General features: G+C 53.7%; 1 protein-coding gene across 1 annotated transcript; it reads left to right on the top strand.

Annotated features, from left to right (window-relative positions):
* Positions 1-2841: 2841 nt before the first annotated feature.
* On the top strand, positions 2842-4341 carry LOC309680685 (potassium voltage-gated channel subfamily A member 2; the record flags this gene model as incomplete). Its single annotated transcript, XM_082494365.1, has 1 exon — positions 2842-4341. One exon carries the CDS (start codon positions 2842-2844, stop codon positions 4339-4341), a length of 1500 nt encoding a protein of 499 aa, XP_082350491.1.
* Positions 4342-22781: the final 18440 nt, after the last annotated feature.

The raw sequence follows: 22781 nt of genomic DNA, 5'->3' as shown, positions 1-22781 counted from the left end.
TTTCAGGTTGGTTGATTTTTTGGTGAAATGGGGGTTTGTGGCTGCCGGATATTTTTATTTTTTTTGCAGCAGCAGAAAGATGGTGTTCACGGTGGGGTTTTTTGCATGATGCTCAGAGGAGCCGGGGAAGGTCAAATCCAGCCGAACACCTGAGCGAGTGGCTGGGGAGCAAGTGGTGGCGAGAAAACGCAGGAAAAGGAGAAAAACTGGGACAAATACAACCTCCTCTCCTCCGGACCTGGCAGAAAAGGGTTAAGCGAAGCGGTTGAATGCTGCAAGCCTTGTCAGGGTTGTACTATTTTTTCTAGTGCATAAGGAGAAGGGAGAGGAGGGTTGCACGGAAAAGGGAAATTTCCAAGAAAAGAGGGGTCTGCGGCAATATCTGCGCTTGGGGTGATGAGGAGAGGAACCAACGGGCACAAATGGCCTGGAGACGGCTGAAACCTTTGCCGAGGAGATTGGGACGGCGGGGTTATTTTCCACCTGCCTCCCCTACCCGGTTCTGTAATCCTGGCTCAAAGTAGACAAGTCGAGTTGGAGCTGAAGAAGGGAGGTTAGAGGGGATTTTTTTTGTATTTTTTTTGGGGGGGGGGGGGGAGGAAGAAAAAAAAAAAGGAAAAATGAGAGGTTGGTTGGACCTCTTTGGGTTGAGCATCTCCACGGTGCGAGGCAGTGCAGGATGAGCTAAATGAGCGCTCTTTAGGAGCAGGGATGCTGATGACCCCGCGCCCACCGAGGACCAGAGCCTCAACATCCCCGTGAGCAATTTTGCCCACGGGAATCGAATTCCCACGGGAGGGGAGGATGGTCAGGCGGGGGGGGGGGGGGGATAGGTGGGTTGGCTTTTGGGAGGATGAGGAGGGTGGATGCAGGTCGTGTGGGTCCCACAGATGGGACCATGATGCTCGGGGCTCCTCAGAGCCATGGAGGGAGGGGGGAGGCGGCCTTGGCGGAGGGGGAGGGGGGCAGACAGGGACCGGGGGGGGGGGGGGGGGGGTTCAGTCTTGCGGATGATGCCGGAGCCTCCTGAATCAGCCGGGAACGCGACGCGATGGCGTGGGCGCTGCACCCGGTGGGTACCACTGACTCCCGGGTACTCGGCGGTGGTGGGAACCCATCGTGGCTTTGCAGAGCCTCAGTGGCTGGGGGGGGGCTGCGTGTTGTGGGGGGTGTGTGTGTGTGTGTGTGTGTGTGTGTCCCACCTCCTCCCCTTCGCCTGGCACCGGCTCCCACGGGCAGCCCGGCCCTGCTGCACGCCGTGGCGTTGAGCGAGAGCGGAGGGAGATGGGGCTCTGGTTTTTTCCGCCTCGCCGCTAGCGCGCTCTCGCCCTCCTCTCGTGTTGCAGTGCAGGTTGGCCGGGCGGCGGGCACACAGCTCGCGGGGGGGGACGGGACGGGACGGGGACACCCAAAAGAAACCCGGGGTGCCTGGAGGAGCCCAAGCTTTGCAGATGCTCCTTTGAAGCCCCCCGGCAGCTCTCTACCTTCTTGGTGGTTTTTTTTTTTTCCAGGCGATGCCACACCTCCCGAGGACACTGGGGACATCGGGTTTTGCTGAGCTTAGCATCTTCTCACCGGCGTACCGAAGGCATCAGACAGACGCTCGTCTGCCCTGAAGTGCGGATCTGCAACAGCTACCGAGAAGACTCTGTCTCTCTGTCTCTCTGTCTCTCTTTCTCTCTCTCTCCAGTCCAAACCATTACAAGACCTGACTTCCACCATCTGGGAATCTAACCCCTTTTATGTCCCTTCTCCTTTTTCTACGATGACTCACCATTATTTTTAACTTTGAAGAGAGAGGAAATTATGGGGATCTTGGAAGCCTGTATTTCTCTCTAGGATTTCCCCAGGGTCAGATAATCGGTGTTACTAAGAGACACTAAGATTTGGCTTCTCCAGGTAATGTGATTTGTTTTCTGTGTGCCATGGTGGTTTGCAGAGAATGACAGGAGCCGGGACGCCAGCGGTCGAGGAGGGGGACTGCAGTGGTCCGCGGGGCAGCTTCCAGCGGCGGCTGCAAATTCGGGCAACCGCAACGCTTGCCCGGCCGGCCGCAGGCAGGGAGGAGGGCAGCATGTCGCCTCGCCGCTTTCTGGCCGGGGCAAGAGGATTGGGAAGGTGTGGAACTTAAAACCGGAGAGGAGGGTAGATTGCCTGAGATCGCACGGTTAACCGTTAACCCTTAGCTGCATGCGCGGGAATGAGCTGAGCCCCCTCCGCCTCTCCCCGGCCCCCCGCGGGGTCCCCTCGCTGCCCCTCAGGGCTGGAGGGGAATTATTTTTCTTCCTTCTTTCCTTTCTCTTCCCTTCCCCTCTCTTTTTTTTTTTTTTTTTTTTTTAATTTTCTCTCTTTTTTTTTTTTTTTAATTGGAATTTTTATTTTTAGCCGCGAAAAGTTCTGGTGTGCCAATGCCAGATCTTCCACACTGGTTTTGAATAGGTGACGGTTCCTCAGGTGTTTTCTCTCTTCCACCTAATGGGTTTAGATGGGAGTTGTTGAGCTCTGTCCCAAAGAAGGCAAATTAACCCCCCCCGCCCGAGGAAGGGGATAGACATGGTAGTGAAGGGAGCTGCTCTCCTCCCCCCAACTTTATTTCATCTCTCTCTTTCTCAGCAGGGGCAATTTTCTTTCCTTTTTTTTTTTTTTTTCCTATTTTTATTTTCTCTTTTTCTTTTTTTTTTTTTGTTTTGTTTTTTTTTTAAATCATCCCTTCGCCTTTTCATGAGACACTTCCAAACCTACGTACCTGTCCTTCTGCAGGATAGTAGCCCTGCCCTGAATCCGATCCCACCACCGGGCACTGGGAAGAGTTTAGCATAAGGATTTCTTTTAAACCCCAATATGACAGTTGCTACCGGAGATCCTGCAGACGAAGCTGCAGCTCTTCCCGGTCACCCGCAGGACACGTATAACCCTGAGACCGACCATGAATGCTGCGAGAGGGTGGTCATTAATATTTCGGGTCTGCGCTTTGAGACACAGCTCAAGACACTAGCCCAGTTTCCAGAGACCTTATTAGGGGATCCTAAAAAGAGAATGAGATATTTCGACCCACTCCGGAACGAGTATTTCTTTGACCGGAACAGACCCAGCTTCGATGCGATTTTGTACTATTACCAGTCTGGTGGGAGGTTGCGGAGGCCGGTTAACGTGCCCTTAGATATCTTCTCGGAAGAGATTCGTTTCTATGAACTGGGGGAAGAAGCGATGGAGATGTTTCGGGAGGATGAAGGCTACATCAAAGAAGAGGAAAGACCGTTGCCTGAGAATGAGTTTCAGAGACAAGTGTGGTTGCTCTTTGAGTACCCCGAGAGCTCAGGCCCTGCCAGGATTATAGCTATTGTCTCCGTCATGGTGATTTTAATCTCCATCGTCAGCTTTTGCCTGGAAACGTTGCCCATTTTTCGGGATGAGAACGAAGACATGCACGGCAGCGGGCTGAGCCATCCCCCTTACTCCAACAGCAGCATGGGCTACCAGCAGTCCACCTCTTTCACAGACCCCTTCTTCATCGTGGAGACACTTTGCATCATCTGGTTCTCCTTTGAGTTCTTGGTGAGGTTTTTCGCCTGCCCCAGCAAGGCTGGGTTTTTTACCAACATCATGAACATTATAGACATCGTAGCCATCATTCCCTATTTCATCACCTTAGGGACGGAGCTGGCCGAGAAGCCGGAGGATGGTCAGCAAGGCCAGCAAGCCATGTCCTTGGCCATCCTTCGAGTCATCCGCTTGGTGCGGGTCTTCAGGATCTTCAAACTCTCCCGGCACTCCAAGGGGCTGCAGATCCTGGGGCAGACTCTCAAGGCCAGCATGCGGGAGCTGGGCCTCTTGATATTTTTCCTCTTCATCGGCGTCATCCTCTTCTCCAGCGCCGTCTACTTTGCCGAGGCCGACGAGAGCGAATCCCAGTTCCCGAGCATCCCCGATGCCTTCTGGTGGGCCGTGGTTTCCATGACGACTGTTGGCTACGGAGACATGGTCCCCACGACCATCGGGGGGAAAATAGTGGGTTCCTTGTGTGCCATCGCTGGCGTATTAACGATTGCCTTACCAGTGCCCGTCATAGTGTCTAACTTCAATTACTTCTACCACCGGGAGACGGAGGGAGAGGAGCAGGCTCAATATTTGCAAGTAACCAGCTGCCCAAAGATCCCCTCTTCCCCTGACCTAAAGAAAAGCAGAAGTGCCTCTACTATTAGTAAGTCTGATTATATGGAGATTCAGGAAGGCGTAAACAATAGCAATGAGGATTTTAGGGAGGAGAACTTGAAGACAGCCAATTGCACCCTAGCTAACACAAACTATGTGAATATCACCAAAATGCTAACCGATGTCTAGTCGCTAAAACCTAGTAACGTATTTAAAGCTGAAGTGGAACAATTGCAGATATTGAGTGCTGCTCTGCATTGTAGTTAACACAGTATTTTCTACGGTGTATATTTGGTTCTGCATGGGAAGCAATAGCTGTGTAAGTGACTTTTAACCTTTGATTTCCACACCGAATAAGCGTTCGTGCGAAAAAAGAAAAAAAAAAACAAACAACAAAACCAAGAACAAAAATGACAAGCAGCCAACCCAAACCATTTGGTTTCCCTTCTCCCATCGCAGGGTGGTGGGTTTCCAAAGCTACGGAGCGGTCGGGCGTTTCGAGTAACGGGATGGGGATGCGGGGGGCGGCTCCGGGGACCATCCCGGGGTACCACGAAGGTCGGTCCCCGTCCCGCGGGGCTGGGTGACAGTCAGCGTCCAGGCGTGGGGAACGGCTGGGAAAGGTCAGGCAGAGCTTAATGAAGGGAAGACTCAGTTGTGCGGCCGAATTGCTGGAAGGCTCAGGTTTCCGCCCCGGGAATGCCAAGTGCATCGCCCAGGCTCATGTTTCATAACTGAAAATGCTGCATGCTGCAATAGTTTCAGCCACTGCAGTATGCCAGTGTGAGGCCCAGGGGAGGGATAATTAGTATGACGGCACATTATTTATTAAGTCTTAAATTTTCTACGCTAGGCATCGGGAGGGACGAGTAAATAAATCAAGCGCTTGGATTTTATTTATTTATTTAGATGACACTTCCATCACCAATATTTCCAGGATCACCAAAGACACCTCCGCTGACACATTGAAAATGAGTTGGAAAAAGCATCTTTTTTTTTTTTTTTTTTTTTTTTTATATCTATATATAAAACTGGAGCAACTATGCTGTGGCCTATAATATATTTATACTGCAGTGAAACTTAACCAGTAATACAATACAGCTGCATGGATATTTGTTGCATGAATCTGAATATTTAATACACACACAAATATATATTTTCTTAGTAGACTATACAGTATTCATGTTTATAGTGTTTATAGATTCTCCGGTGGCTCGAAGGAGATTCATGGGAGTTAAAAAAATCTCCATTATATTTAAAAACTGGACGGGGAAGGCGTGTGCTGACAACAGTTTGATAGATAACAAGGCAAAGCCTGAGTGTCCGAGCATCCAGACACGAGAGCCGACTAACGCAAGCGAGGGAAGGTGAGCTGAAAGTTAAACACCTGCACTCATTATAGGGCGAGTAATTAGTCATTAATCTTGGTGTCATGTGCAGAACCCACGGCGGATCAGAGAGGGCGGGAGGAGCAGGTGGAATAGCAGGTACCGGCTCTCCTAACTTGTTTGTTCAGCGATTTTCAGCCGTTTCCCGTATAATTATGGTGTGTGTGTGTATATAGATATTTAGAGAGCGACTGTAGGGCCGAATCCTCAGCACGTGTGAGCTCTTAGGGATCAGGGGCTTCCCGGGATGGGGGTGCCGGGATGGTGGGACGTGGGCTGGAGCAGGATGACCTGCCCCGGGGTGCCCGTGGAATCGCCAGGGCAGGGTGCGTTTTTGGGCTGGAAAACACCTTTTCAACCATGTAGAGCCTCAGGGCCGGTAGTTTATTCCTTTGTGGTGCAGAGGGCACGTGCTGAGGGTGGGCTGGATCCGAGCTGGAGCCTCTGAGCCTTCGCTTTGCCTCCTCCCGGGGTTTTAGGAGGGCTGAGTGGAGGTGCGGAGACCCTGAGGTTGTCTCTGCTGCTTCTTCATCCCTGATGTTATTTGGGGATAGGTGGGAACTGTGAGTCCAGAGGGATCTCACCTGCTTTCCATATCCCCGTGGGGATTTGCTCGCGTTCTCCCCCCATCGCTGCCGGTCCCCGGGTTCCTCCGCCAAGGCAGGGGAGAGGGACGCAAACCTCTTCTGAGGTTGCGGTTGAGCAAAACCTGCCCGGGGTGTGGGATGGGGTTTAGCAGCCTGTTGAGTTGGGATGAATTTGGGTCGAAACGGGGCACGATCGGCGCTGTATTGCTGCGGCAAAGTGCGGGCACAAGGAGGGGACTCCACGGCAGAGCGTGCGAGGGAGGTCAACCGAACCCTTCCTGAGCTCGGAGAGGAAAACCATGCCAATAACAATAAAATAAACGGTGCTAGCGTATTCTACAGCAATGGTTCAAAATGCTGCTCTGGGGCCGGATCCATCCCTCGTGCTGATGTGGCTCCACTCGGCCAGGTGGAATCGCTCCTCATTTTTACTTGATTGATTGATTAATTCAAGCCTGGCTATAATTAATACCAAGTGCCCATGGTTAGTGCACGAGAGCCCTGGCTTCTGCTCTGTGCGGAGGACCAGCAGCATCAATGTGTTGAGTCTCAAAAGGTGCTCAGCACCATGCAGCATGGGACCCCCGGCCTCTCTTAATTACAGCTTGTTATATTAGGAGCCCTCTCCTCCCTCTCTGCTGCTGCAGCTCTGAAACGGGAGCCCCCGAAACCTCTTAACATCTCCAATGCACGCAAAAAGAAGCAGCTCAACCGAAAGCAATAAATCTCTGCTCCTGAAGCTCATCCCATCGAATGGGACGGGGCTGGAGCGAGCCACCGGCTCGGGCGCGGTTCCCGGGGCGGTCGGCCAGCTTCCATCGATCCGGCTCGCGGTGGGTCCGTGGGGACGGGAGCCCGCACGAGGAAGCTGCCTGATGCACCCATGGGTGCTCCTACCACCGGGCGATCCCACCCCCGGTGGGTGGGAAAGCACCGAGGGCAGGTTGCTGCAGGTTTTTTTGGGAGGATGCTGGCACTCACAGAGACTTTGCAGAGTGCCCGCTTGTTTAATGCCCGTGGGCTTCCGAGAATTTGGGGGAAGCGTCTGCCAAAGTATTGGGTGCATCTTGGGAGCACGAGCGCTGTTGTGGTTTGGTAAGGATCATGGGGTTTTTTTTATGAAAGAGATGTTGTTTGGGGCACGGTGTCCCCGTGGGCTTTCTGGGGACAGGAGAGCGAGTCTCTGAGCAGGATCGGGCACATCTAAACCCACGTGCAAAGCTGGGGGGCGGGGGGGATGTCCCAGCTGCCTTGGGAAGCCCCAGAGCCACATCGCAGGGATGAACGGGGCTGAAGAGCAAGAGGCCATGTTCCTCCTGTCATCACCGATGTGAGCTGACATCTGTCCTCGTGGCAGGGGCCAGCACGGCCGGTCCCTTCCTTAGCACAGATCCTGCACCTCTTGCACTGACCCGGGAAGAGATTCCCGGGGAAAACGAGCCCTGGTGGGAGAGCGTCTCTGCTGCCCTTGGCACCGTGCTGCGAAATAGGGAACGCACCCGGATAAGCGCTTGGATGTTTGGTTCAGGGCAAAAAACGGTCCGTGGGGGCTGTGGCTGGAAGCGATCCATCAGGCTGCACGGAGCAGAAGGGTCCAGGTTTCTCCCCCGCACAGAGAAATGGTTCCCCTATAGCTTTTAATGGGATTTATGCCTGCAGGTCGGAGCTCTAGTGCTATTTCTAGCGTTGCTTCTGACTCACTGATGTGATCTTGAACCAGTTTTTCAGGAGGAGACTGTGATTCTTTTTTTTTTTTTTTTTTTTTTTTCTTTCTTGAGGAATTTGGTTTGAGAGACTCTGGGCCTGTTTCTGCAGAGATGCTGAGCATCCCAAACTCCCCTTGACTCTCAAAAGTGTGCAAAAATGAGCTGCAAAGTGGCTCAGAGTGAGGATGCTAAATTAGGGACTGCGAAGGGGGAGAGTCCCACCATCTTTGTTAGATCGCATCGGGCCACCTAACGTAGGTGGTGTGGTTGCCTTTCCTCCTCCCGTGGAGATGTTTGTCCCTCTCTGGGATGGAGGACTGAAGCGCTCTGGTCTGAGAAGGTGCTTCTGGTTTGGCACCCAGAGGAGACGGCACCTGTATTCTAGTTTAATCCTTTATGCCGTGGTTTTGGAGAGATGGAAAGTGATGATTACAGTGCGGGTTGTCTTCTAACACCCAACCACATGCCTGAACCCGTGAGCAACCCATCAGCTCTTTAATATCTTCCAAAATCTCTGCTAAGTAAGGGCAATGGGGTGAGGCTCGTACACCAGCTGGACACCGCCAAGTGATTAGGGCTGCTAGGAAAAAATTATCTGGATGGGGCGATGTGTTTTATCGGGAGAACTAATCTCTGCGGTGATGTTTTGTGTCAAAGTCCTACAGATTTGAATGCTGAGCTATACGAAGAAAAGGATCTCTAGATTGGTGTTATGAGAGCGTAGCACGTGGGTGTATAAATATGGGCATATTTGTGCATAAATACACAGAAGGAGAGAAAAAGACAGAGGAGGAGGAGGTATTTCGGGAAGGGCCTTGCTTTGTTATCAGATAATTCCTGGGTCAGCCCTCGAAATTGCTGCCAAAGTCTTGTAGCTTTTCCAGAGCTCGCAATACACGTAGGGACGGGCGCAAGCGAAGGAGATCCGGATTTGGCCTTGGAAGTGGGAGCATCCCTGGGGGCATCTGGCTCCCCATCCCTCTGCAGACCCTCTGCTCTGGGTCCCGAATCCCCAGCTGGGGCCCGTCGCAACCATTTCTGCAACCGTGCAGGCAAAGCCGAGCAGAAACGGAAGGGGTTTGTTTGCGATGTGAGCGCAGCGCTGTGCCGGATAGGGGGTTGGGGTCGGTTGTTTTTCTTTCTTTTTTTTTTTTTTTTTTTTGGAATGGCTGGATTTCAAGTCCCTCGAACCATGCTGGTTTTTGGTCCCAGGGTGGTGGGAAGAAGCCACTTCCCTGTTTTGGAGCCGGGGTGGGTTTATCTCAAGGTCTACATCCACGGAGGGGTCCCAGGGGTTTCTTCTGTCGGCGGGAGCTGGTCAGCGCGCTGCTAGGGTGAAAGGGGCTGAGGGATGAGGGGAGGAGGAGTCAGCCCCAAACCACTTTGTTTTGCACCCAAAAAAAAAGCCTGTGGCTCCTTCCTCGCACCCCTGGCAGCATTCAACCTCCTCCATGGCCAACGCATCCCTCGGTGCCTCCGGTCAGGGACCGGCTGCTGCCTCCCACCAGGAGCCCTGAGGGGGGCACAAGGTCCCCCCCATGCACCAGCCCCTGTCCTGCCCCCGACCAAAGCACTGCCCTTCCCCAGCCCCATGTGAGCGGCACCCCACGGCCTCGGTCTGCCCATGGCGTTACTGCATTTGGCTGCCCAAATTTCATTCCCCCCCATCCTTCTCAGAAATGGGTGCCCCCATCCTGCTGCATCCCATCATGGGACCAACCCCCGGTGGTGCAAATCACCCCTGAGAGCACAGCGCTGATTTACACCTGGGGACCAGATCTCCCAGCCCAGTTGTATGTGATGAGAGATAAATTCCTTATCTGTATTTTTCCTCCAGTGAGGGGGGGACGACAGTTTGGCTTGTAGGAGCTGCTGGACGTCATGTCACCATGGAAGGTCCTCACATGTGGACCCTCATGGGGACCGTGTCCCCTTCCCAGGCCTATCTGGCTGTCCTGAGCTTGGGGTTGGTCTTTTTGGGTGTTGGTTTTGGGGTGTTGATTTTTTTTTTTTTTAATAATTTTTCTGCTGCCTATAAGACTGTAATTATCCGTTTGCACTTGCTCCCGCATTGCTTGAGACTGCGCTCTTGTCCTCCAATGTCACACGCCGAAGCGCAAGGGGGAAAAAAAAAAAAAAAGGGTATTGGCTCAACCCTGCGTGCGGTGCCTAATTTGAGCAAATCGATAGGAAGAGGAAATCCAAGAAGGACTCATCCTAAGGATGCTGGAGCTGAACCTTTTGTTTCCATGGTTACGGGAGAAATGGGACCAGGAATGGAGAGAGGCCTATAAACTGTTAAAGGAGGACTCGTGGGAATTTCAAGTCATTTAACCATGCGTTTGCTAGACAAAAATTTAGACACCAGCTGTATCCGAATTGCACAGTGTGTATAGACGTTACGGCTCTTATTGACGTGGTGGGGGTGTCCTGGGGGTCGGGTGGATCTACGGGCTGAGAGGCACCCCGGTCAATAAGGCTGACCATTGTATATAGGTATACAGATCTGTGTACATACATATTGCAAATGAGCATTTGCTGTCTGGTTTATCATGAGTGTATATAATTTATTCTTCACAGAGTATCACAATTTTTTTTTTGTAAATATCGGCACTGATTAAGAGAAAATAAATATGTATATTATTGAGGAGTTATTTTGATATCGGTTCTGTGGAGGGTGGGGGAGAAAAAGGCAAGAAACTATATTTTTGGGAGGCTGGGTATTTTTTTCTGTGTGTCTAAACCTTCTGTGAGAAAAGGAAGAAGCAGCCTGAACCATGGAAAAACCAGTTTGTCCTCCACTGTCAGCCGGTCTGCAGGGGCCGTTGGAGGGGGAAAACTCCCGGGAGGAGCTGATGGGTCTCGGTGATGGGCACCAGCGAGGATGGACATGCTGCATATGGGATCCTCCGTGGGATTTGCTCCAAAAAAAGCTCCGGCGGCCACACAGGCGGAGGAGAAGGGGCTGGAGCTGGGGCGAAGCCCATGTTCCCCATCGTTCCCCACTCCACTGACTGAGATATCGGCCGCATCCCTGAAGGTAACGGGGAACGGGTGGTGCCGGGAGGATAAACCTGCTCTCAGGAAACCTCACGAACACCCAACGGGTATTCTTTTAAGCTGGTGATCCCTCTTGGAAGAGGGAGAAGCAAACAGGCATGGGCAGTGGTAGTAGGATGTTCTCTGTGGGGTTACAAACCTCTTGTCCCCAGAGCTGTCTCCTAGCAGGATCTCGGGCAGGGAACAGGGATGGACTCCCCGGGGATAACAGAGGAATGGTTTGTTTGCTCCATCCTCGGGGAGCAGCTGTAGCAGTAATTTCTCCTGCTCTTTTGTCTTCTCCTCTCCTACGCGTGTCTTGGGGCAGCAAAGGGGAGGGAAGGCGCGGGGAGCGCGTGGTACTTGCGTTTCGAGGTTTGATCGTTTGCTTGGTGGCTTTCAGAGGCCACATTGCTGCTGTGGGCTTCCCTTCTCGCGGGGCAGAGCGGAGGTGACCCACCTGCTCTGTGCTCACGGATGGAGAGTAAAACAAAAGGAGAAGAGCTCCTTCTTCTCCCATGGCGTGGGTTGGTCCTGCTCGGCTCTGGAAAGTGGCACCACCTTGTAAACCCAAGGGTGAGCACAGCGGTGCTAAACCTCCATCTCAGCCACCCCTGAATCCCCTCGTATGGGCTGTAGCGGAGTCCCTGATGTGGACTCAAACTCAAGGTTCTTGGGTTTGAGTGTCGCTTGGGCCAGCAAAGCCACCGTGTGACCCAGGGGACATCGTGTCCCATTCCGTGCCTCAGTTTCCCCGTCTGTCACACGGTTTGCTAAGCTGTCTCCAAGGACCCAGCAAATTGCAAAGCTCAGCTCCATATCGGGACAGCAAAAAGGCTGAAATGGGTGGCTGAGCTCACGGGTGGGTGTTGTTAGCAGAAGGAGGTATTTAAGAGCAGCCAGTTCCGAACCTTTAAGTATGGAAAACCAGTTGAGTGCATGAAAAGTAACATTAGTTTTTATGAGCAGTGCATCCCGAGCCAAATGTCACAGCATTTGCTGTAACGCTGAGTGGATGCAAGCCCCAAACTGGGCTGGTTTTTGTTCTTCAGCCCCATTTCCAAGCCCAGGAGAAGCTCCAGCCGGCTTCGGCAGATGCAAACCCTGCCCTTATCTATGTCCCGTAGGATTGTGGGCTCATAAATATCTAAACACAAAGTGGTACAAGGATTTTGCAGAACAGAGTCTGCTCTGCTCAGGCTCTCCAAAGAGATGGCAGGAGGAGGCTGCGAGGCAGATATACAGTAATTATTTTAAATTGCCGGTCTATCGGCGTGCTGCGCCATCCCGGCAGCGCTGTGAGGATGCGGGAGAGATGCCATCAGGGGTGTTGCATCCTCCTACCAGCCGAGCTGCTTGTGCTTCTACGCCGTTCACAGAGCCAAGGAGAGGGATGGAAGAATTACACCGTCCCACATGGAGACCTGCCCGTGCTCGGGCAGCCCCCGCGATCGGCAGCTCCCAGTCCGTGATCCCGACTGCGGCGAGCGGCTGATCCCTGCCGAGCGCAGCCCGGGCTGGTTACGCCTGTGCTAAATGACCTACTTTCCTCCACTTTCTTTGCTGAGTATTGCCTCTCTGCCACGCGAAACCCCACGAAAACCCCTCGTGGATCCGGCTTATAAATTAAAGATGACCTCCGGGGTGGCAGAGTGACGCCCTTCGGCGCGGGGAGGACCACGCCGCACGCCTTTGCAAAAACTTCTCTCGGTGCTGAGGGGCTCAAGTCCTCAAAATCCCGCTCATTTACATCGAGGAAGGAAAAGATGCCAGTGCCAAGAAAGCACTACCTCTGTTACTCGTCCTGGAAAGCTCAGGGTGCTCAAAGCCCATCACAGCCCATCGCGTGTGCCCCAGGGACGAGCGGGGAATTTTTAGCCCGTTAGCGAACCCGCTTCCATTTGGCAAAGTGGGCACTTGGATCCTGAAAGCATCTCCCGGACTCGGAGCGGCGAAGAGGCCATTAAGTAAGATGCTGAGAGCGGGGTAAGGAAAATGATCCCGCACCCGGGATGCTCTGCCGTCCTCCCGGCGATGCTCTGAGGATGCCCGAGGCGGTGGGGCTCGGGCGGGAGCTGATGCAGAGTCCAACCATCGCTGCCGCAGCACCGTCGGTTCCGAGTAGCCTTAACTAAGCATCTAAATGTAAAAAAAAAAAAAAAAAAAAAAAAAAGAAAAAAAAAATTAAAAATAATAATATAAAATTGCAAGGGTGGGTGTGCGAAGTGAGGCCCCCGCAGCCTATCTTTAGGTGACCTCTAGGCAAAGGTTCGGCGCTTGCACAGCTCTCGCCGAGCTGCGCGTTTATCCCGCAGCTCTGGAAACCAGGCCAGGTCCCTCTTTCTCCTCCCCGCTTTCTCTTACTCCTTCTTTCTCCCTCCTTTGCGTTTGTGCTGGGTGTTGAAAAACCTATTCCTGGGAGCGGTGCTCTCATCCGCAGCCCGGCGCGGCGCGCGGGGCAGGAGAAGGGGAGCATTACGCAAACGAGAGCAGTATTTGGGGGTGTTAAAGAAACATATGTCTCCGCTTTTACAGATGCGGAATTGAGCCTGCTGAGGCCCTGGAGCTATGAAACGTTAGGGCAGACAAAATAAGGAGGTGTGATCCAAGGATAGATCCAGCTCTAGCCCAAAGTTTAGGCCCCTTATGGCAGTGTTACCCCAATTTCACAGGGAAGGCTGCCTTTCTCAGTCCGGCGTGCCGAAGTCCCGCTTGGACATCTCTCCATGCTGGGGAGGTGCAGAAAGAGCCATGGTGAGGCTGCTGCAGCTTTTTATCCTTAAAAATGATGGGAGAATCATAGAATGGTTTAGGTTGGAAAGGACCTTGAAGATCATCGAGTTCCAACCCCACTGCCATAGGCAGGGACACCTCCCCCCAGCCCAGGTTGCCCGAGGCCACGTCCAGCCTGGCCTTGAACGCCTCCAGGGATGGGGCCTCAACAGCCTCTCTGGGCGACCTGTTCCAGTGCCTCAACGCCCTCAAAGTGAAAAACTTCTTCCCAACGTTCAATCTGAACCTGCCCTCTTCCAGTTTAAAGCCATTCTCCCTCGTCCCACCGCTACATGCCCCAGTAAAAAGCCCTTCCCCAGGTCTCCTGTAGGCCCCCTTTGGGTACTGGAAGGCCACAATAAGATCTCCCCGGAGCCTTCTCTTCTCCAGGCTGAACAGCCCCAACTCTCTCAGCCTCTCCTCATAGGAGAGGTGCTCCAGCCCTCGGATCATCCTCGTGGCTCTCCTCTGGACACGCTCCAGCAGGTTCACATCCTTCTTATGTTGGGGACTCCAGAACTGGAGGCAGCACTCCAGGTGGGGTCTCACCAGAGTGGAGTAGAGGGGCAGAATCCCCCCCTCGCCCTGCTGGCCACACTTCTTCTGATGCAGCCCAGGATAGGGTTGGCCTTCTGGGCTGCGAGCGCACATTGCCGGCTCATGAGAAGCTGGGTCCGGGGTTCCTGGGAGATTTCCCAAAGGCTCAGCAGAAGCTTTGCCCCCCTCCTGCTCTCTGTGCATCGCCGTCGTTGGGGCAAATCTCACTCAGATGGAGGGCATTGATCCCCGCCTGAACCGCACGATGCTTCACAGGTGAGTCTTTGGGAGATTATGGGTTAGAAGGATGGTTTGCTGAGTTTGTAGGGACCCAAGGGGATGGGGTAGCGCAGCCTGGGGGTAAGCAGAGAAACCCCCGGGGCTGGCGAGAGCCCAGGCAGTTTGTTTCGCTGTTGCTTTGATGCAGCCAAAACCAGCTCCCGGCAAAAGCGGCGCCGGGGTTTGGGGAGCAGGGGATGCCAAGGTCATCCTGCTCCTCGCATCCGCGCGGAGATCAGCGGGCCACAAGCCAACCAGCTGCACCCCACATCCGCCGCAACCTCCCTCCTGCCATCCCCTCTCTGCTCTGCGGGCGCCGGGCAGGATCGGGCCCCAAGGGACGCGGTTTTTAGGCAGCGAGAGGTGAAGGTGAGGAGCGGGCAAGGGAAGCAGAACAAATCTATTCTGCCAGGCACCTGCTCCCTGCCTTGCAAAAAACTGCCGACGGCGCATCGTTTGAGAGCGTAGCCTTTTCCGCTTAGGCGCGGGGTTGTCTTCCACTGTCCTTTTATCCTTGGCTAATTAAAGGCAAATCTCTGCCGAAGGAACACAGTTCTTCATAGTTGAGCCTTAATAACTAGAAAATGGTTGCGACTGCTCGGAGGCAGTTGCAGAAATCCTGGGCAGAAATAGCATTTTTAACTCGCAGCTCACCAGCTTTGGCTCCGGGGATAATAAATTTCGGAGTTGTAGAAGGAGGCAACAGCAGATACAGACCTGCGTTGTCCAAGTTTACATAAGGATCAGTTGGATGGACCAACTGAACTCCCCAGACATCCCTGGGGAGGACCTCAGAGATGACGTGGCCATGGTGAGGTCCCACCGATCGCTGGGGTCCCTGGGGATGCTGTGGGGACTGGTTTGGGTGAGCCCCATCTGAGCAATGGAAGGTGTTTGCTGATCTCTGGGCAGGCAGAGATCCCCGAGGAGATGCCTACAGGCAGCTGGGTCCCATCTGGTGAGGGCATCACCCCGCTGTAGCTGCTGGAGAGGAAGGGGAGGGAGGTCCCACGTCCCTGAGGTTGGGTGAGATCTTTGAGATGGGTCCTGGGGAGCCCCAAACCAGGCTTGGAAGGTGGAGAGGGCAGAGGGGAGATGGGCCACGGCGCTTGCCTTCCCATTTTGCTGTGGCCGCTCTCTGTCCCCTGCCAGCACTGCGCGGTGGAAGGACTTTGCTCCAAACCTCGTGTTTTACCCCCGTGGAGGGCTGGGTGGACCCAGGGGGAAGCAGGGAGGCTGGAAGGGGTTTCTCCAGCTTCGGCTGTCTAAAACCCAGCAGCCTGCTCTGCTGGGGTACCTGGGGCTCCGTCTGCGCTCAGCGGAGAGACTGGCACCTCCGAGGGATGGAGGGATGAGGCTCCCCTTGGCTCTTGGCCTCCCTCCAGCACTGGCGCAGGGGGTCCAGATGGCTGCAACTTCTTCCACTTCCAGACTAGTCCAATCCACCCTCTTAAGCATTCACATGCTGGTTATTTCCACTCTTTGAAAGGCAGAAGGAGAATTTAACCCTGAAGGACCTCCATCAAATAAGAATAAAGCTCTGCGCTTGTATAACGTCTCCCAGCCAGGCTGCCCAAAGCACTTCAGTCACAAATGTTTTTAAAGATTTTGGGTTACTGTAATGCCCTGAAACCCTGAAGGATTGAAAAAAAAAAAAAAATAAAAAGTGCAGCAGAGCATTTGGTATAGCAGGGCATAAATTCATGAAGACAGACAGAAAAAAAAGAAACTTGTGGCATCCAAAGAGGCTGGCAAGAGGCAGGCGGGCATTGATAGTAACTATTATTATTCTGCCGATGACGTTACACGGCTCTTACACAGTGCTTTTCATTAGTAGCTCTAAAGTGCTTTAGGAAAGAAGAGATTCAGATGTCTCAACCGTCCGCAGCGATTTCGGCGGCGGTGGAGCGCAGGCGACGGTCTTGGGCAGACATTCTCAGTGCAGCTTCACTGGTTGCAGGGCACGAGCCGCCTCTGCTCAGCTCCGCACCACCCTAATGCCCTTTTAGTTATTATTCAGCTTCTAGAAGTTTCCCTGTGCTGCATGGCCGAGGGATGTGCTCCTGCCAAACCAGTGCAGAGCGGGGGGGGACACCCCTTCCCATGAACAACCCCCTCCCCTAACACCCTCTCCCCCCCCCCCCCCCCGACATTCCCACTCTCCACCTGCAGTAAATGCAGCGGACCGATGCGGAAAAACTCAGCGGTTTTGTCCATTTGCACGTTTACGCGAGCGCTGCCCTCCCCGCGGTGGGAAGGGACACGGGGGCCCGGGGAGGGGGGACACCCCCACCGTTTCGGTCCGCCGCCCCGCAGGGTTTTTGCTCCGCACAGGCTGTGCAAGGACAGCGGGAAAGGGCATCGCAGGAGCTCCCTGGCACCGCTCTGCGGCACAAATTCCCCTCCGGCCTCTGTCTCCGCTCTGGCTGGGGGCCAGGCAGGTAACATTAGCTGCCCTCCACCATAGATAGCCCTGCGGGTGCGAATTCGGGCTCCAGGTGCCGGGGACCGTCCCTGACTTAGCAGTAGCTCCATCCCCGCAGCATCGCGCAGAGCATCCTCCTCCGGGAAGCTCTGTCCTCGCCTTCCCGCAGCATCCATGGGCAGGGAGGAGTGGTTGAAGGTGAACCGGAATTATGCGCCGCCTCGCCGAAAATACTGCCTTGAAAATAGCAAAAGCCCAGCCCAAAGGCAGTTGGTGCCTGTGCCTCGTTTTTTGGGCCCCCCCCGGGTGCACTCTGAATCCCCCATGAATGCTCCGGGGTGCTGCTGACATTCAGCCCACGTTGGAAGGAGTCCGGGTTTGCCATCAGGCGGCACACGGATGCTGCCGACTGCCGGGGGTTTGCAGCGAGCTCGGCCTCGGCCCGGGGGGTCCCCGCTGCACATCGCTCCCCGCCGCCTGCGGGACTCGGGGTTTCGGTTGCCTTTGCCATTTGGCTACTTTAGTGTTGGAAAACCTCCTCTGCGTTGGTTGGCAGGTGGGTACCCCAGCATCTGCGCACCCGGACTGGCCCATGAGCATGGGATGTGAGCGCGGATGCTCTCTCCTACCTATGGACGTGCAAATACATCCATTAAATCCCAGTGAGCCCTCTGTGCCCTAGTACAGCCTTAGTGATGATGTTGTAGGGGAAAAATAGCCCCTGGGTTTAGTTCGAGTGGTTCCCAGGTGGGCTGGTGGCACCTTGACCATGGTGGGAGTTGTCACTGGAAGAAAACAGCCCCTGAGAGCTCCAGGAAGAGAAGCAAAGGCACCTCTGAGCACAGCGCAGGCGTTGCTTTGGTGCTGTGCAGCATAAATAGGGTGGCACTGGGATGCTGTGCTGGAGGCAGAGGGTTTGCTCAGGTGGTTTCTCCCTGCCAGGGACTCGGGGGCAGCTCGACTCGTCTCTGCTGTGCTCTGCGGCTCCTGCGCGCTCTCGTCCTCTCCCTCCCCACCAGCGTCAGCAGAACCGCCGGCTCAGCACAAAGCTGCAGCATCGCGGCTCAAGGATTAGACATTCATTTGCCATAAATAGAAAATTGGGGGAATGTGTTTTAGTGTATTAAATGTATTCCGAGAGGCTGCTGATGCGCAGGAAGTTGACGGTGCTATCGATCCCTGTCCTCATCCTGCTCCCCACCTGCCTATGGGCAGAGATGTCCCTCTCGCCCTGTGCTGACCCCAGTGCCTGACCCTGTGGCTGGGAGCTGAGGATTTGTCCCTGTGGCGGTGCTCTTTGGGAGCGAAGAGCCCTGGAGCCGGGCTCCCCGTTGGGCTGGTCCCTTGGGGGATGTCTCATGCCTGTGGAGGCATCCCCAGGAGGACCTCTCCGTTCGGTCTCAGTGTTGGGAGCCCCGTTACGGTCAGCAGAGAGAAACTCCTCCGCATGATTCATCCAGCTTAATTTAGCCATTTGCCTCGGGGCCAGAAGAGGCATGCCTTAGAAGAACCCATTTTTCTGCATTCATGGTGAAAGGAGTCAGGGAAACAAGCTCAGATGCCCACTGTTGCTTCAAGGGATGACACTCGCGTTTCCAGGGCACCGATGCCTGAAAGACCCTCATTAAGACCTAACTGTTGGGAGCTGTGTGGGACGGGATGACTTCGGTACGCGCCCAGGCAGAGCCGTGCTGAGATGTGGGGTTCGCATGACTGCTTCCCATCACCAGCTCCATGCCCGGATCCATATTTTCACGGTGAAGCCATAAGGACGTGCTCTCCGCTCTCTCAGCTGGTGCCTTTCATGCCTGCAGAGAAGAGAGAAGACCCCTCTGGATGCTCTTTTCTGGGCCGCGTGCCTTTGGCGTGCTGGGGATGTGCTTTCCCGGCTGCCCGTGCTCCCGCCGTCTGCTGCGGTGGCACGATGCCCGCTCGTGCCTTGGCCGGATGGTTTCCCAAGGCAAGCTCTTGCCAAGTGAAGACGGGTTGAATGGGCAGCCAAGCACAACGCTGCAGGTGCCACAAGCCTTGGTGATGGCATGGGAGAAGGGTTTTTGGGGACAGTAGAGGACAGTAGGGTCCTCGTGTGACTCAGCTGAGTGACATCCCTTGCACCTATGGTCCATCTGAGCTTGTTTCCTTGACTCCTTTCACCATGAATGCAGAGAAACGGGTTCTTTTAAGCCATTCCTCTTCTGGCCTGAAGGCAGATGTCTAAATTAAGCCAGATGACTGACGTGGAGGAGGGCCTCTTTCTCTCTGCTGACCATGACAGTGCTATTGGCAACAAGAGCCCATGAAGTCCTCCTGGGGATGACTCCATACGGGTGAGAGAAGAGGAGATGAGTCAATGGGCCTCCAGGTTCCCGTAGGTGCTGCCTTTCCGCACACCAAATACAAGTCATCTTTTCATATCCTGGAGTCATCACTGCTCCTAACAGTGGTTCCTGGAGCTGCAAGAGGAACCCAGAGGAGCACCAAGGTCCCATGGCAATGCAAGGGTTGACAGGGCTTCATGGTAGCATTCTCTGTGCTACTGAGCTGGTTTATCCCTAACTGCACAGCCCAGAGTGCCTACAGCTCCCAGTACTGCCAGAGTCCAAGCATCTCTCTGCCACCGCTCTGGTCCCCTAACCCTGCACATGTCCCTGGATTTACTCCAATTTTATGCCTGACGAGCCTCAGGCCTTGCGTTGCCAGTTAATGGACCTTGAAACGCCTAAAGATCCTGGTCCTGCTTCCCTGGCTTCATCAAAGGTGAAATTTTGCTGCAGGGGGGGTGATGGTGAAGATGTAGGTGCCCAAGTCCCATAGGAGCAGGGAGGCTCAACCCTTCGGGCCCCACGGGAGAGCCCAGACTCTGCCTGGAGGTGAAGATTTTGCATGTGTGTCCATGCAATAGAAGCTACAAGGTGTTCTTGCTAAGGGTATCCTCTATTCCTTTCTCTCTTAATATTGGGTGAAGGCTACGCCCATGGGAGCTGCCTCATGGCTACACATTCTCAAGCCAAGCAGATGTGTTCTCTCCACCAGTTCTGTCTACAAGAGGATTCTCACACCCAACAGAGGAGCAAAAGACACCGCAAGGCACCTGACGAGGCATCCGCAGGGACATTGGGCTGAACCCAAGTGTCTCGGGAGTGAAGAACATCCTTCTTGGCATGTCCTGGTGATGTTTCCACCCTGGAGCAAAGCCACTCCATTTTGGAGACTTCCTGCTTAGTTCATAAAAGCATTGGGAAGGACGGGATGATTTTCAGTGGCCATGGAAGAGACAAGAGGTCTCATATGGTTCTTGTCCCTATTGATCAGACCCTCCAGATAAGACCTTCCTCTGAAAGTTATTGCCTCAGTTGTCCATTTTTCCTCCAAAATCTTCCTGCAACGATTGTAGCTGGCTGCTGTCTTCAGCGGTTCAGCTCACGCTCGCATCTGCCGTTTTTATAAATAAATGATGAGTGGATTGATTAGTCACTTCCCTCCAACTCCAGGCCTCTCACCCCCAACCGTTTGTTGGCTTAAATGGAAACTTCTCCAAACTCTTCTAGATGGTACCAGAGCGCAATTCACCTTGGGATGAGGTGGGAGTGTTTAAGTATCGGAAAAATCTCTCCTTCACCTTCTTTCCCACCTTGCTTAGACATAGGGCTGGTTTTAGCCTTGCTCACCCGCTTACCAGTGGGGTCCCCATGTGATCACAGAATCACAGAATGGTTTAGGTTGGAAGAGACCTTGAAGATCATCTCATTCCACCCCCCTCCTACAGGCAGGGACACCCCCCCCCAGCCCAGGTTGCTCCCAGCCCCGTCCAACCCGGCCTTGACCACCTCCAGGGATGGGGCAGCCACAGCTTCTCGGGGCACCCTGCGCCAGGGGCTCACCGCCCTCACAGGCAACAATTTCTTCTAATATCTCATCTAAATCTCCCCTCTTCCAGTTTGAAACCATTCCCCCTCATCCCATCGCTACATGCCCTTAGAAAAAGTCCTTCCCTACCTCTCCTGTAGGCCCCTTTTAGGAACTGACGTATGCAGATCCCTGGGGTGGGATGAAGAGGAGGTGTTAGTGGGGTAGTTGCACCCACTCTGGAGTCCTCACTGCTGGGACTTGGCCAAGGTGGGAGGGCACGTTAAGGCAGGATCATTCCCACAAGCCAGCCTGGCGCCTCGCATCGCAGGGAAGGACGTTCTGCCTCTTTTCTCCCTCCTCCAAGGCCTTGGGCAAGTCCCGTTAGCACAAACCCTTAAAATAAAAAATGGGCTTTGTGTCCTGTGGGTGCTTTAAAACCCTCTGCAACGCGTCACTGCCCGGGGTTATGTGAAAGGTGGTTTCATCCTGGGTGGGAAGGAGCGTGTACTGGGGCGTCTCTCCCAGTTAACCCCTCACCTGCTGCTAAATGTGCTTGTTGGGAGAGAAAGGGGGGAGAGGCCAAGGCAGCAGTCCCCACCTCTGTCCCCTGACCCCCCCCTGCCGGGTTTGTGCCCTCCCCCGCGTGGCACGCCGGCAGCTGCAGCTTCCTATTTAGAGGAAATCTATAAACCACTTAGTACAGAGCGAACCCGCCAGCGGCCTTCTGCGGAACATTGATCGGCCAAGGGTTTCATCTTGGCGGGTTTTTTTTTACCCCCTTTTTGCTTCTTTCTCTCTCTCTTTTTTTTTTTTTTTTTTTTTTCTGAAGCCACCTGGGCCACCCTCTGGGACAGCACCCGATGGGCTCCATCCCGCTCCCACCTCTCGCGCAGTGGTGTGAAGCCCCGTGGCTGATGCCCCCATGCCCAGAGGGTTTCCCCCATCACCTCTGGGGTTTGGGGGACAGTTTGAGCCCAGCCAGTGGCCAAAGTCCCATGGAGCGGGTATCTGAGCTGCCTTCGGGCTCTGCTGCACTTGATGTGGTCCCTGGGCTGAAACGGGGTGACATCCCCCTCGTGGGGTGTTTGAATCCATAAATTTTGGTAAAATCTCCCCAGCGCATGGACATTTCATTCGCTCTTCATTTCCAGAGGTGGGGAGGGACAACCAAGAGCTGGGAAACCCTCCCCAGCTGATCTGCTCATTGGCGCTTAGGTCATCTGCACGCCGTCCTTCCCCTTCGCAGGCTCCAAAATCTCTGGGTATGGGTGGAACAAACCAACCAGGCAAGGCCCACGATGCCAAAAAAAAAAAAAAAAAAAAAAAAGGTTGTAGAGCTGACCATCAACCTCAGAGGAAGGAGCAAAACCTGCCCAGACAACCTGAACCTGCACCTACCCCCAGAAACACCCCAACATCTGACCAGGACCCACCACAACTGCTTTGGCCACGGGGACTGGTGCAGAAATTAGAGCCGTTCCTGAGCAGGGAGCTGGGGAAACGTTTATTTCTTTATTTATTTTTCACAGAAAAATGATGACTCATTGATGGAATGCCTTTTGTTGTTGTTGTTGTTGTTGTGGGAAACATATTGTTTTGATTAATATCTTGGCTTGGGAATGTAGATGAAGAAAAAGATTAGAAGTTTTCAAAGCATCCCATTGGGAAAACAGAATCCCTGTTGTTTCAAATGTTAAGTTGGTTGGGAAAAAGGCTTTTAAAAGGTTAAACCTGAGTGAAATACTTGGCTTAAGAGCAACGCTCATTCAAATATTCAAGCTGCAGAATTTTTTGGTGTCCCAAACTCTTCGTTTACTCTAAATTCTAGGGAGGAAAACCAACCAAACCCCACAAAAAAAAAAAAAAAAAAAAAAAAAAAAGAGGTGGGATAGCTGTTTCCAGCCCAGAAATTGTCTTTAAATGAAGGATTATAGAGGGTCAGGCTTTGTGGAGGTACCTGGGACATGTTTTTCATCCAAGAAATCCAAGAATGGCCCCAAAGCCGCTGCGGTGATGGAGCTGTAGATCTAAGCCATGGCATGAGCGG

This window comes from Vanellus vanellus (assembly GCF_965231255.1).
Source record: "Vanellus vanellus genome assembly, chromosome: 23".
Classification (NCBI taxonomy): Eukaryota; Metazoa; Chordata; class Aves; order Charadriiformes; family Charadriidae; genus Vanellus; species Vanellus vanellus.
The sequence above is the reverse complement of the archived record's forward strand: the minus strand, read 5'-3'. Positions and strand labels throughout refer to the sequence as shown.